Raw genomic sequence first — 14,814 nt, 5'->3', positions numbered from 1 at the left:
GGAAGGACTGGTAGCAAGATGAACCCAGCGTGTTTGGCATGATATAGCTAAAGCACAGAATGAAACTGAGACTGGTGATTAAAAACTAATGACAGCAGAAAGGGTGGGAGGGAGGTCAGCTATCTTAAGGGGGAGGGGATTCAGAGAAGGGTTAGAACTCATTAGGACTGACAACAAAAGGTGGACCTGTTCGTTTCTGATTTTTTCCCCCCAATTTCTCTGCCAAAATGACCTTTGAATGGGAAAAGACAGGAAAAATGTTCACTAGTGGGCGTTTGATACTCAGTAAAAGTAAGGAGACCATAGGACAGCACCAGGCTGCCCTTGATGAATTGAGGTAACTTCATGCAGTTTCAACTGGTACTGATACTTGATTGAACCACATTTTTAGGTTCTGAAGGAAACTGATAGAATTGCCGAGCCATTGTCAGTGATATATGAAAGATTGTGGAGCTCTGAGTCACTGATAGCTAGAAAAATGCAAATTTAAACACTTCTGAGGTTTTGCTTCTCATCATGCAGATTGACTCTTCTCATTTTTTTTTGTCATCTTTGCCCAGGTTTGAGGGGCTGGGGATGTCAGGCAAATTAATGTTCTGTGAAGTGGTCCAAATATTCTGGATATCAGTTTGGTGTTGTACAAGAAAAGTGACTAAACTGTCTATTCCTTGACCCAGAAATCTCATGACTGACTATACAACCCCAGTGAAATAAAAAAACTGAAACAAAGGTCAGATGTTTACAGTAGTTCTATTTGTGACAGTAACAAATGAGAAATAAAATGGGTGCCCATTGATTGGCAGTTGGCTGGAAACAGTGCTGCGTGAATAGCAAACTCTTACTGTGTAAATATGAGGAATTCAGAGAAACACTGGATGGTTTATTTGAACCAGTGCAGAACGAAAAACTATATGTAGTTGCTAAAAGAATGCAAATAAACCAGTCCATAAAAACAAGTCAAACTATGAGTAACTGGAAACACCTGAAGGTTTGAGAGAACACAGATGATAGGAACCCTGTGCCACCCCTTATCTGTGTGCCTCTCCCCCATGAGAGAAGTGAGGGACTACTAGGATGGGATATGGTATGTGTTGTCAGGTGTTCTGAATATATTTGCTGAACTGTTTTCCTCAAGGGAAGGTTCAATCTGGAAGGACAAGAGGGCAGTAAAACATTTTTTTTTTTTTTTTAACGGAGTTATACGCTATCGGCCTGTCAGCTTGATCTGGTCTAGGATTTTGCCAGGAATTGAAGATAGAGAATCTCTAGAAAAAGAAGCAGTGATCAAAAAGAGCTCCTATGACTTCATCAACAACGTATGATGACGGACCAATCTTCTTGGCGGAAAGATGAAGGAATAGAGGCTAGTTAATGGTCCAGTTAGATGAATTGGAGTGGGTTGAATGGCTGGATTCAGAAATTCTTAATGGTTTGGTGTCATTTTGTAGGAGATATTTGGTGGAATGGCTCAAGGAACTGTGCCAGTGTTGTTTAATATTCTCATCAGTAAGGGAAGAGAGGGAAACAAGCTTGAAGTGCTATGTGCCAGCCACTCTGCTACGTACTTTACAGATGCCTCATTTGAGCCTCACAACCGTGGGAGATAGGTGCTGTTATTGTCCCCATTTTATGGATTGGGAAATAGGCAGGCAGCAGTTAAGTGACTTGCCAGGGGCCACACAGCTGGATTTGAACTCTGTACTTCCTGACTTCTAGGCCCAGTGCTCTATCCTCTGTACTACCCGGTTGCTACCGACTTGGATAAAAGCTTATGTGGTAGGCTTATCAAATATTCAGATGACAAAGCTGGAATGGATGGATAGCATGCTACATTAGTCAAGATTCAAAAATATCCTGAAAGGCTAAAGGATTAGGTTGATTTTCATCAGATAATATTTAATAGGGGTAAATGTAAAATCCTGCTTGGGTTCAAAAATCCACTTTAGGTACAAAATAGGCCAGCATGGTTAGGTGATTGTTTTTCTGAAAAAGATCTGGCAGAGGATCTTAGTGGATTGCAAGCTGAGTATGAGCCAGGGCTGCATTAAGGGATATTTAGCTTTGAGGAAGAAAGGACTGAGAAGTTCCTTCATACCCTGCCTTAGATAGACCATGTGTGGGCTACAGGGTTCAGTGCTGGGTGCCACAGTTTGGGATGGATACTGAGAAGGTAGAGAGTCTCCAGGGAGGGCAGCTGGAATCTTTAATGTGAGGATAGGGGAAGGAACTGGGGATGCTTAGATTGGAGAGGGGAGGCCTTGGAGACCACATTTAGAAACCTGTCATGTGGAAGAAGGACCAGGCTTATTCAGTTTGGCCCCTTAGGCAGAACAAGGAGCAGTGTGATGTTGGGAAAACTTATAAGCGTTATAGTTATCCAAGAGTGGAATGGACTGCCACAGAGGCTGAGTGACTGCTTGGGCAGAAGGTCGTGGTCTTGGGATTCTGCTAGATGTGGCTTGGACTAGGTGGCTGCTGAGACTTCGCTGATATGATTTCCCCTTGATTTAGTGAGCTTTGAGACCTTTTACCTTTAGGAGGCAGTAACTTCTGAGAATTGCTAGCTTTGGTTTCCATCTGCATGTTCTCTTCTTATCTTCCTTCTCTGTAAATGTTTTCTGTCAAGTAGTGGCTTTGCTGTTTTCTAGCTTTGACCTTTGGCAAGACACTGGGCTTCTTCCTCTTCATCTGTAAAATGACCACGTTGGACTAGTTCTATCTCGGGTTTTAACATTATATAGTTCTGGTTAATCTTTAAATCAGAAATATGAAGGAATGAATTCTTTTAGGGATTTATTAGCATTGTGACTTAACCTGATAGATGAAGCCTTACTTCACTTTAACGGATACATTAAGTACCTGGCATTTTAAAGGTGAGAGGCAGCATGAGGTATAAAAGGCTGACCTTGGAGTCAGAAAGACCTGAGTATGATACACTATGACTAAGTCACAACTTCTCAGGGCCCCTGAGTTAAGGAACAGACTAGTTTCTCATTTTCATTGATGGAAGGAGTTGTCCACACTGATGAAATCACCAGTCTGCACTAAAGATTTCTGCAGGACTGGAGGGCTGCACAGGTAAAAGGACTAGCCCCTGTCTGCCCGCAGGGGCCTCATGCTCCTTTCAGATTGAACCCTCCCTTGTGACGAAGGAAAACAGTTAAGCAAATATTCAGACAACTGACAACACATCTAGTATCCCATCCTAGTAGTCCCTCATTTCTTGGGGGAGGTGTCCTCTAGGACCTTCACTAGTTTTTCCAGTCACTCATAGTTTGATTTGCTTTTATGGATTGGAGGACATGGCATGCATAAAGTATTCGAGGGAAAAAGAGAACTGATATCTGGGAGGTTGGGAGCAGGGTAGGAAAAGCCTTATGTAAGATGGGATGTCTGAGTTGTATTTTGTAATATGTGAGGGATTCTGAAAGGCGGAGGTGCAGAGGGAGAGACCTACAAGAGGGAGCAAGTGCCGAAGTGAGTGAGTGGAGATAGAATCTCATGAGGTAAAGAGAGCAAATCAGCTCGACTAGAAAGACAGTGTGTGTAAAGGGAAGGACAACGAAATGCCTGGAAAGGTAGGTAGAAGCTATACTGAAGAGAGCTTGAGATGCCAGAGTGAGGAGTCTGTCTTTTATCTAAGAGATTTTTTGATTAGAGGGGAAATTTGGTCACTTTGGTGTTTTAGGAATACCATTCTGGTGCTTAGGATATATTGGAGAGGCAAGGAGACCAATTAAGAGGCTATTACAATATTTCAGTAGTCCAGGCATCTAGAGATGATAAGGACCTAAGAGATGTGAGTGTGTGTACACACAAAAAGGGATGGATTTGAAAAATTTGGAGGCAAAATAAGTAAGACTTAGGTGGGGGGAGGGTGGTGGCAGTGAGGAAAGGATGATTCAGAGGAGAAATTTGGGGGGAAATAAAATTGGTTCTATTTTGGGCAGGTTGAATTTAAGATAGCTATAGGTGTCATGCAAGTGAAGTTGTCTAGCAGGTTTTTGCTAACATAAGATTTATTTACCAGTCATTACTAACAAAATGAGACCAATTCGAAAAGGTACAGAATATATCTTGTATATTTTTTAAAAATATCTACAATTAATCCATTTTGCATCCAAAATATTAACATCATAAACTTTAACATATGTCATTATAGTATGGCTAGTTTAGAATAGTTGTATTTACTTAAAAGCAATATCATATTTTGATTCTTTCCCTCCATGTGTATGCTTGGAGTTTTAAAAGGAAAGCTGAATTGTCCTACGTGTCTTCTTTCCAGGATCTCTTATACCGACGTACAAAAGCCCTCATTGACTATGAAAACTCAAACAAAGCTCTGGACAAAGCCCGGTTAAAAAGCAAAGATGTCAAGCTGGCTGAGGCACACCAGCAAGAGTGCTGTCAGAAATTTGAACAGCTCTCTGAATCTGCAAAAGAAGGTAGAATGACGATTATCTATTAGCAAGTCTCCATAAATTTAGCTGCGTAGGGCTGTCTTATTAGAGCATGTAATACAGCCCCCAAATGGCTTAATGTTTGCTCTGGAATGGATTTTAATTTGCTACAGGGTTGTCAAGGAACTTGAAAGACACTAGTGTACACTGAGTGCTAAATATTATTACAGACAGAGGTGTTGTGGTGGGTGTGGAAAGGGAAGGTTACAGAGTAGCTACCTGTCTAAACTTTTCTTAATGTGTTTCCTTACGTACTTTTAGAGCTGAATTTTACCAAAAGGTCTAAGTCAGCCTGTGTTGGAGATGCCCACATAAATGTCCATAAGTTAAAGGCTAGGTGAAATGTAGCACAAACCAAACCACCTGACTTTTTATGTTTAGTAATGTGGCTAAAACTTCTTATCTTAATTTTCTTTAATGGACTGAAATGGCGTTTCGAATACAGTACAAATCATCAGCCAGTCCTATAAATGATTGAACTATTAAGTACAAAATTTATCATTACTCCCCACCTGTAAGCAGACACTTTTAAGCATTACGTTTTTGTAATGTTTATCCTGGAGTTCGTTTTTCTTCACCCCCAATTAAATGACTTTTTTTTTTTTTTGGAGTGGGGGGAGGGAGGGAGGCAGGGCAATTGGGGTTAAGTGACTTGCCCAAGGTCACACAGCTAGTAATTGTGTCAAGTGTAAATGACTTTCTTTTTATAAAAGGAATGTTTCTAAAATTTGTACCTTGGAGGAGGACAATGATTATATAAACTGTAAAAAATTAGGAAACTTTTATATGCCATGAGAAATCACAGTTGCTCTTGATACTTGATGGGACAGGACTAAAGAGTTGGATGCAGTTACACTGCTAATGTGATGGGGGTTCAGGTTTATTCTCTCCAATCAATGGAATTTGCTTCTGTTTCTAGACTTAACCATCTTGGCTATTAATATGGACTTTGTTTTACATCAGCACTTACACAGTAAAGATGCTGTTAAGACGTTTAAACACATTTATAAAGCAGATAGGTTTGCATCTTTATTTCATCTAGAAACATCAGTTTTCTTCATCAATGCGATAGCTTTGGGATGGTGCTGACTCAGCTCTGAATAGAGACCGGATGCTCATTTTTTGCATCCTCGTTTTCTAGTGGCAGTTTTTGATGGCTTTGTGAGTGATTATAACTTTAAAATCCTGGCATTTCTATAGTATAAAAGAAACATGCAAATTTTTCAATTTTTTCAAATTGAACATTTATCTCTCCTATAGAACTGATCAGTTTTAAACGGAAACGAGTGGCAGCATTTAGAAAAAACCTAATTGAAATGTCTGAACTGGAAATAAAGCATGCAAAAGTAAGTTTTATCTTCAAGTTGAATTATTTCGTAGTTCCAGTTTTTATTTCATGAGTTGGGAAGCAGAAGACTGCTCTTTCTTCACTGCAAACTTTGTGCCATGTGTCTCAGCAGAACTACAGCTATATTTCACATAATGTTGGCTTCATCAGAATATATTATTCGGCAAAATAACATTACTGGGAACTAAGCAGAGTGGGAGTCTCCTGGTAGGGAGCACTGGGTTTTCAGGAGTCCAAGCTGCCCCATTCCCATAGTTGTCAAATGGAGATTGGGTTGAACAAGAGAGCTTGACCTAGATTAAGTTTGGGTACCTTTTTACTATGGAATTTAGTTTTAATATATCAAAGACCTTGCCATTATTCATCGTTGTATAGTCATTTACAAGGTATGCCAGTATTTTGATGAAAGCAATATTGTGAAAAGTCATGAAGTAACATGACACTAACATACTCTCATCTGTTCTGACACCATGATTCTCATACTTACTTGATTGTATAAACTAAAGAGGACAAACACTTAATTAAGGGCCACCTGTTTGTACTGGTTTTTCTCTATAAAAAAACAAACCATTCTTCTAACATGAGAAATAGTGTTGCTTTTGAGAGAGCAACTACGGATGTAGGCATTAATATTTCATGCCAGAAATAAGACTGGACTGTTATATTACAAACAACCTAACATCAGTGCTTTAGTCACTGAAAGGTAGAATCCTGGAATGTATGGTTAATTTTAGGTAGACATGCACTCTTACATACACTCCTTTCACGTATGACTGTCTCGAAGTTGGAATTGTGTGTTATTCTGTCTCGAAGTTGGAATTGTGTGTTATCTATAGAAATGTGGAAGTGGAATCTCTCTATAAACTACTAGGAAACCTGGGGCTGTATTTCAGGATCTGAAGAGAAACAGTGTAAATTAGTAAGGAATTAGATATTTGAAACTTAGCATATCATTAGATTAAGGTATTCACACCTGATTCTGAATTTGTCCAATGGAAAAGTCAATCCAAATGGATTTTAATTATCTTCTGGAGCATAAGCATTTTAAGATAGGTGATTATAAGTGATTTATTAGACTGCCTCATAGTTGTTTCTCCCCTTCCTTCTAGAATAATGTCTCCCTCTTGCAAAGCTGCATTGACCTTTTCAAGAACAACTAAGTTGCCTTTACTCTGAATGAACCTGAATGAACTGAAGATGAATGTGAAAACCAGCATCAGTTGCACTCAATTTCATTAGCCATGGAAGATTTATTTTTACTTTTGACTAAAACTTTAGGTCTAAAAATTTATATATGAATAAATATTTTGCTTTCTGAGAAATGACTAATACATAACCATGTGTAATTTTTTTTTTAAATTTCTTTTGAGTTAAATTGCATGTATGTTATTTGGACATAGCTAACCTTTCTGTCAAATACATTTAATACCTCAAAGTGGACAGAGTACAAGTCCTAGATTCTAAATAATTCTTTTAAATGGTAAGGAGAAAGGTACCTGAAAATGTGCCTGTTGGAGCAAAGCGTTAGAAGGAGAGTTTGGTACAAAAATGTCCCATTTCTTGTGCTCCCATCCAGTTAAAAACTAAAAGTTGGAATTAGGGGCTAATTATGTACAACAAAACATTCTTCAGCTCAAGAATTGAATGACAGGTGTCCAAACATTCCATTCTTTAATCACATTTTTCCCCCTGTTATTCCCATAGTTCTTTGACCACCTGAAGTATTTATATTATATTGGGAGATCAAGGATATTTCATTAGATTTATTTTTGTAAGTAATCTTGTACAGTACAGGTTTTGTAGTTGGAATACAAATACACTTGGAGAAGAGAAATTTTCTCCTATTTAGAGTGTCACCAATTTAGGAGGGGAGAGGAAAATTCCTTAAGGGTATGGAAACAGTTCAGTGGCCTAGTATATGGTATAATTGGCCATATTGATTTTTTTTTAAACTACTCCTACCTCTTGGTATGGAGGAACATAAAAATCCATTTAAGAGAGGGCTTGTGTGTGTCTTTTTCTTTCCCTTTTTGTCTGTTTTGTTTTTTACACAAACTGGTTTATTGCAAAATGTATAATAAAACATAAAGAGAATACTTCCTCAAGTTTCCTGTTTTTAAATTTTTATGTGTTAAAATTATATCCAAGTCTTTGAATTCTTTTATGATTTGAAATTGTCTTAATTATAGTTGGTTAAGGATCAATAAATGTGTCCTTTTTTGATGAAGTAGGGGGAGGTGAGAGTGCAAGGGTACTGACTTCAGGATGTTGATCAAGAGAGTTGTGTGTGAGCTGCTCTTAATTCATTGGCAAAAGCTAAACTAGAATGTAACCGCTAGAAAACCCTCTCCAGTAGTTAACTCTATGAATTATCATTTTTGTAAAGCACATACATAGTCCTGTATTCCTAATTGCTATTTCCCAAAGGACTTAATTTAGAAAGAAGTGAATGAATTGGGCGTGTTTAAGCTATTTTCAATAAATAAAATGGGTTGGTAGGGAGGGGACAGGGAGGATTCTGAGCATGGGGAAAGGGACAAAGGTAAGAGGGAAGGATGAGAATGAGGCAGTAGCCATTCACTCTAGCTCTGCGGTGTTGTAAAGTCAAGAAAGGAGTGTAGTAAGGCTGGGAATGCAAGGCCAGATTGTGGAAGGCCTTGCATTCTAGGATGAGGTGATGTTGCCTTGTTACATAGGTAATGGGGAACTCTGGAAGGCTTCTGAGTGAGGGAAAGGATTGAGAAGTATGATGCTTCAGAAAGATTGGTCTTAAAGCAATACAAGTGGTAGATTAAAGAGGGATCAGAGGCTAAAGACAGGTAGATAAGTTAGGGACTACAATAGAAGAGATTGTTAAGAAACCAGGAAAGGCATGGAACTTAGAGAATTATGTAATTGTAGAGGAGAAGGAAGAACGGGAACCAAGGTCTTGAGCTGTGATGAAATGAGCAGAAATGGGTAAGTTGGGAATGAGGGGGTAGGCTTCTTTAGGGAAGATAGACCGATTATAGAGGGGAGAGGGAGTAGGGCTTTGGATAAAAATTATCCGGTAGGCAGTTGGGGAGATGGGGCTGGAGCTTGTGGGGAATATTAAGGCTAAACATGTAGGTTCCCAGGTTATTTGCATAGAGATGATGAATTGATAATTTAAGAAGTTACGAAATGGGTACTGGCAAGCCTGGTTCTTTAAGTCCTTGCTGGGAAAGACTGCAACTGGCAGGGGAAATGGTGGCAGTCACACTTTAGGCTTGGGGTTTGGGGACAAAAGCAAAAGCACAGAAGGTATGGAGACTAGTGGTGACAGGTACAGACAGCATAGGGTTGGGGTGGTGAAGGCAGGCAGTGAGGATGGGGAACCACAGACTGGAATTGGGAGCACTCAAGCACGCGGACCTTCCCTGAGATGAAAGAGTGCTGGGCCAGTGGAACAGGGATTTGGGGTCTCATTTTTATGTTTTTTGGGGGGCAAAACAGATTAATCTGTGTCACTGGATTAGTTCATTAACATAGCCCAATCATTTCAGAGTTGTCTGTAAAACTTTTAAGTTGTCCACATAAATCAGCCCTGGTCTGTGAAGATCTGGAATTTGTGGTTTATTTACACATAGGACAAATGCCCTGACAGCAGAACCTAGATCGTCTACCCTGATTAAGCATGTGTTACCAGGATTTGAATTTTGGTCACTATTGGATATGATTTATACGTTATGCTCCCTTGATCTTTGGGATGGTTTGTACATGACTTCTGGGTTCCCCATTGCAATCTTCCTGCCCCATTTATGACTAACTGGCTGCTTATAAACTAACTTACCATACTAGAAGCGGGGAGGGTAGTCAGGGGGACCAGAGCAAGACACACTTTTGACACAGATGATAATTGTAAATATGGGAGTAGATGACTAGATCACCAAGGGGAAAGTGTAGAAGGAGAAGACCCTTGGTCATACTGGAACTTTAGGTAGTGAGAGGATAAATATTTAGTAACTAGTGAGGAAGACTGAAAAGTGTAAATTGGCTGGGGTTGTGGGTACAAGATGTGGAGATAGCAGGTAATTAATAAGTATTCATTAAGCTCCAAGTGCTGGGAATACAAAAAGTGTAATGAAACTGCTTTCAAGTGGCTTACTTTGTATTGTGAGCACAGAGATAAATAAATGCAACATACATACAAGATGAACATAGGTTCTTTGGGAGCAGAGGTAAGGCAAGACAACAGCTGGTGACATCCAGAAGGCCTTTGGGTAGCATGTGACACTTGAGATTAACTTTCAGTGAAGCCCAAAAGTCTTTGAGGAAAGATAGAGTCTAGATTTTAGAGGTAGGAAGAAACTAGAATCTGTCTACTAGGGGTGGGGAACCTGCGGCCTCGAGGCCATGTGGCTTTCTAGGTCCCTGGCTGCGGCCTTTTGAGTGAGTCTAAGTTACACAGAACAAATCCTTTTGTTGAGGGAATTCGTTCTGTGAAGTCTGGATTCAGTGAAAGGGCCGCACTTGAGGACCTAGAGGGCGACATGTGGCCTTGAGGCTCAAGGTTCCCCACCCTGATTAGTACGACCCCCTCATTTTACAGTCAACCATTAAGAACCTACATGCCTGTCAATGAGGATACAAAAGAGGCAAGACTTCCCTCAAGGATCTTACAATCTAGAATGGGAGACAAACAAGCATGCACAAGCAAACTATAGATACAGGAGAAACAGGAAATAAATAAGAGAGGGAAGACTCCAGAGTTAAGGATTAGGAAAATGAGATTTTAGTTGGGTGACTGATGTCACTGGTTGTGGTCAGACCTGTGCTTTAGGAAAATCTTAGTGGCCGAATGGGGAATGGATTGGAGTAGGGAGAGGTGTGTCAGGCATACCCACCAGTGGGCTATTATAATTGTCCAGGGTTGAGATGATGATGGCCTGCACCAAGATGATGGTGGCGTTCAAAGAGAGATGTTTGTTGCAAAGGTGAAATGAAAAGGTTTTGGCAACAGCTTGGGTATGGGGGGATGAGAGCTAGAGATGAGGATGGTTGTGAGCCTCAGGGACTGGGAGGATGAGGACAGGGATAGCCTCTGTAGTAACAGGAAGGTTAGGAAGTGGGGAGATGGTGTTTTGGGTTTTTTTTTTTTTTGAGGGAGAAAGGCAAGGCAATTGGGGTTAAGTGACTTGCCCAAGGTCACAGCTAGTAAGTGTGTCAAGTGTCTGAGGCCAGATTTGAACTCAGGTCCTCCTGACTCCAGGGCCAGTGCTCTCCTCACTGTGCCAGCCAGGTGCCTGGAAGTGGGGAGATCTTAAGGGGAAAAATGATTAGTTCAGTTCTGAACACACTGAGTTTAGGATATCTACGGGACATCAGTTTGAGATGCCTGAAAGGCAGCTGGACATACAACATTGGAGGTCAGCAGAGAGGTTAGGGCAGGATAGGTAGGTTTGAGAAGCAGCGTAGGGATGGCAATTAAAACCTTGGGAACTGATGAGACCACTAAGTGAAATAGTATAGAAGAAAAAAACAACCTAGTACTGAACCCTGAGGGACACCCAAAGTTACAGGGCATTTTCTGGATGAGGATCTAGCAAAAGAGATTGAGAAGGAGCGGTCTGATGGGTAGGAGGAGAACCAGGAGAGAGTAGTGTTTTGAAAACCCACAGAGGAGAGTGATCAAACAGTGTAGATGGTCAAGGAGAATGAGGATTGAGAAAAGGCAGTTGGATGCATTTGAGGAAGCTGCACCCTAGAAGTTGTGACTTGAAATGAGGTACTTGAGACTGCGGAGGAAAGGATTCCCCTGGGAAAGGTAAGGAGAGAAGATTTGGAGCTGCTGCTGTCTTGAGTGGGATAGAAAATTAATTAGGGAGGAGTACAAGGATCGTCTTGCTGCAGTGAGGGCCCATTTGAGGTCAGCCAAGTCAATCAGCAAATGTTTATTAAGTGTTTACCGTGTGCCAGACACTGTGCTAAGCATGGGGGAGAATAATGATGATAACAGCTAACATTTATATAGTGCTTACTATTTGCCAGGCGCAGTGCTAAGCATGAGGGATGATGATGATGATGATGGTGATAGCAACTAACATGTACATAGTGCTTACTATATGAATATCGAATCATGCATCCATCTGGAGTTTGTTTTGCCATACTATGTGAGCTATTGGTTGAAAGCAAAAAAAAGCAAAAACAAATCCCAACCTCTCTAATTATATTAATAAATAAAACTGGGAGTGATTTTTTTTTTGAGGGAGAACACAATAAAACTGGTAAGTTACGAGCTAATTTGATTTTAAACAGGAAGAGGAAAAACTAAATTATCAGTGTCAAAAATTAAAAAATCATAAAAAATTAAAAAGAGGCAAAGGAAATTATTTTTTTTTCAAAATTTTTTTTTTAAAAATTACACGTTGAATTTATTATACACCTAAAAGGAAAAGCAAACTGTATATAATAGAGATTCACAGTTCTACATCCGATCTTTATTTCCCTGTTCTAGTATTTGTATGGAAAACTTTTATTTGGTATTTAAGTTCAGAATTTTAAAAAAAATTTTAAATATTGCTCCCTTTGATTGTTTTTTTTTAATTTAAATTTATTTATTTAACATATTTGGTTTTCAGCATTGATTTTCACAACAGTTTGAATTACAAATTTTCTCCCCATTTCTACCCTCCCCCCCACTCCAAGATGGCTTATATTCTGGTTGCCCTGTTCCCCAGTCAGTCCTCTGCTCTATCACCCCCCCTCCCCTCTCATCCCCTTTTCCCTTTCTTTCTTGTAGGGCAAGATAAATCTCTACGCTCCATTGCCTGTGTATCTTATTTTTTAGTTGCATGCAAAAACTTTTTTTGTTTTTGAACATCTGATTTTAAAACTTTGAGTTCCAAATTCTCTCCCCTCTTCCCTTCCCACCCACCCTCCCTAAGAAGTCGAGCAATTCAACCTAGGCCACACACGGATCATTATGTATAACCCTTCCACAATACTCATGTTGTGAAAGGCTAACTACATTTTGCTCCTTTTCAACCCATCCCGCTTTATTGAATTTTCTCCCTTGACCCTGTCCCCTTTCCAAAGTGTTTGTTTTGATTACCTCCACCCCCATCTGCCCTCCCCGCCCTCCTCCCCCCCCTTTTATTTTTTTTATCTTCCTCCCTCTTCTTTCCTGTGGGGTAAGATACCCAACTGAGTATGTATGGTATTCCCTCTCAGGCCAATTCTGATGTGAGCAAGGTTCACTCATTCCCCCCTCACCTGCCCTCTCCCCTCCTCCCACAGAACTGCTTCCTCTTGCCACCTTTACGTGAGATAATCCACCCCATTCTATCTCTCCCTATCTCCCTCTCTCAGTATGTTGCTCTCTCATCCCTTAATTTCATTTTATTTCTTTTAGATATCTTCCCTTCATCTTCAACTCACCCTGTGTCTGCTCTCTCTCTTTTACATATATATATGTATATATACATACATATATATGTATAAACACACACATATATATGCACATACATACACATACATACATATACACATAGATATATGCATACATACACATTCACTTATATATATATATATATATATATATATATATATATATATATATATACACATAAACATATATATGCATATTCCGGCAAAGGAAATTATTAGAAAACTATTTTGGCTAACTACATGCCAATAAATTGACAACTTGAATAAAATGGATGAATGTTGGATTGACCGAAAAAGAAACAGGGAATTTATGTAGATAAATTTTAGAAAGAGAAATTAAGCCATAATTGAACATCTAAAGAAAAATATAGGGGAACAGATGGATTTATTAATGAATTCTATAAAACATTCAAAGAAAAACTAATTATAATATTACATAAAACGTTTGAAAAAATAGGAAGAGAAGAGGCCCTATCATATTCTTTCTATGATACAATATAGTCTTGATACCTAAACCAAGGAGAGTCATAACAGAGAAAACTATAGACCAATTTCCCTAATGAACACTGATGGAAAAATTCTGAATAAAGTATTAGTAACAGGGCTATAACAATATAGCACATAGATTATGTATTATGACCAGGTTAGATTTATACAGGGAATGTAGAATTGGTTCATTAGGGCAACTATAAATAACAGCTGAAAATGTTAATAACAAGAACAATGAAAATCACATTTTCATAGATGCAGAAAAAGCTTTTGACAAAACAACCCCTGTTTCTGTCAAAAAAAACCAAAACAAAACAAAACAAACACAACCCAACACTAGGAATACATAAGAATTAATGGAACTTCCTTAATATGGTAAGTAATACCTATCTAAAACCAAGTGCTAGTATTATATATGAAGGAGATAAACTAGAAGCCTTTCCACTTCAAGGAAGATCAGACAATTACCCAAGACTATCAATTAGTCAATAGTCAATAAACACTTATTAAGCACCTACTATGTGTCGGGCACTATGGCAAGGGCTGAGGATACAAATAAGAAAAAGTGCTTTCGCTCAGGAGTTTTATACTCTAATGGCAAAAGATAATAAACAAACAAAAAAAGCTGAAAAGAGGAGGGGAGAGGAAAGGTGTCAGAGGGTACCAGAAGCAATAGTAAACAAGTTTAGTGCCAAAGAAGAGATATGTGAAGGTAGCTCTCCTCATACCTTTGCAGAGTGTTAGAGACCATGTTCGTAGAATATCGAATATAAAGTCGTTTTTTTAAACTATTGATTGGTTTTGTGGCATTTTATCTTTTTTTTTCTTTAAAAAAAAATTCTATAGTGCACTGGCCCTAGAGTCAGGAGTCCCTGAGTTCAAATCTGGCCTCAGACACTTAGTAGCTATATCACCATGGGCAAGTCACTTAAAAAAAATTCTTTGTTGTAAGGGATGACTCTCTGAGAGATGGAAGATAAAGGGATGAGGGGAAATTGAAGTGGCATAAGAACAAAATATATTAATAAAAATCTCTTTTTAAAAAAGGAAAAAAATTGTATTTTAAATTCCTACAGGTCATCTAACTTTCTCTTCTTTACTTGCCCATCT

At 39.1% G+C, this 14,814-nt stretch overlaps 1 protein-coding gene across 2 annotated transcripts in view; it reads left to right on the top strand.

Moving 5' to 3' along the window:
- SNX5 (sorting nexin 5) overlaps positions 1-7,908 on the top strand; it is a 44,504-nt gene extending 36,596 nt beyond the window's left edge. The window contains exons 11-13 of one of the 2 annotated variants that reach the window (XM_036750182.1): positions 4,286-4,445; positions 5,721-5,806; positions 6,918-7,908. In XM_036750182.1, the coding sequence (XP_036606077.1) occupies positions 4,286-4,445; positions 5,721-5,806; positions 6,918-6,968 (297 nt within the window). In that variant the 3' untranslated portion in view covers positions 6,969-7,908. The remainder of the gene's footprint in view (positions 1-4,285; positions 4,446-5,720; positions 5,807-6,917) is intronic. The other variant, XM_036750183.1, reaches the window with a different exon arrangement.
- The last annotated feature ends 6,906 nt before the right edge of the window (positions 7,909-14,814 follow it).

This window comes from Trichosurus vulpecula, chromosome 3 (assembly GCF_011100635.1).
Source record: "Trichosurus vulpecula isolate mTriVul1 chromosome 3, mTriVul1.pri, whole genome shotgun sequence".
In the NCBI taxonomy this organism is placed as follows: Eukaryota; Metazoa; Chordata; class Mammalia; order Diprotodontia; family Phalangeridae; genus Trichosurus; species Trichosurus vulpecula.
The sequence above is the reverse complement of the archived record's forward strand: the minus strand, read 5'-3'. Positions and strand labels throughout refer to the sequence as shown.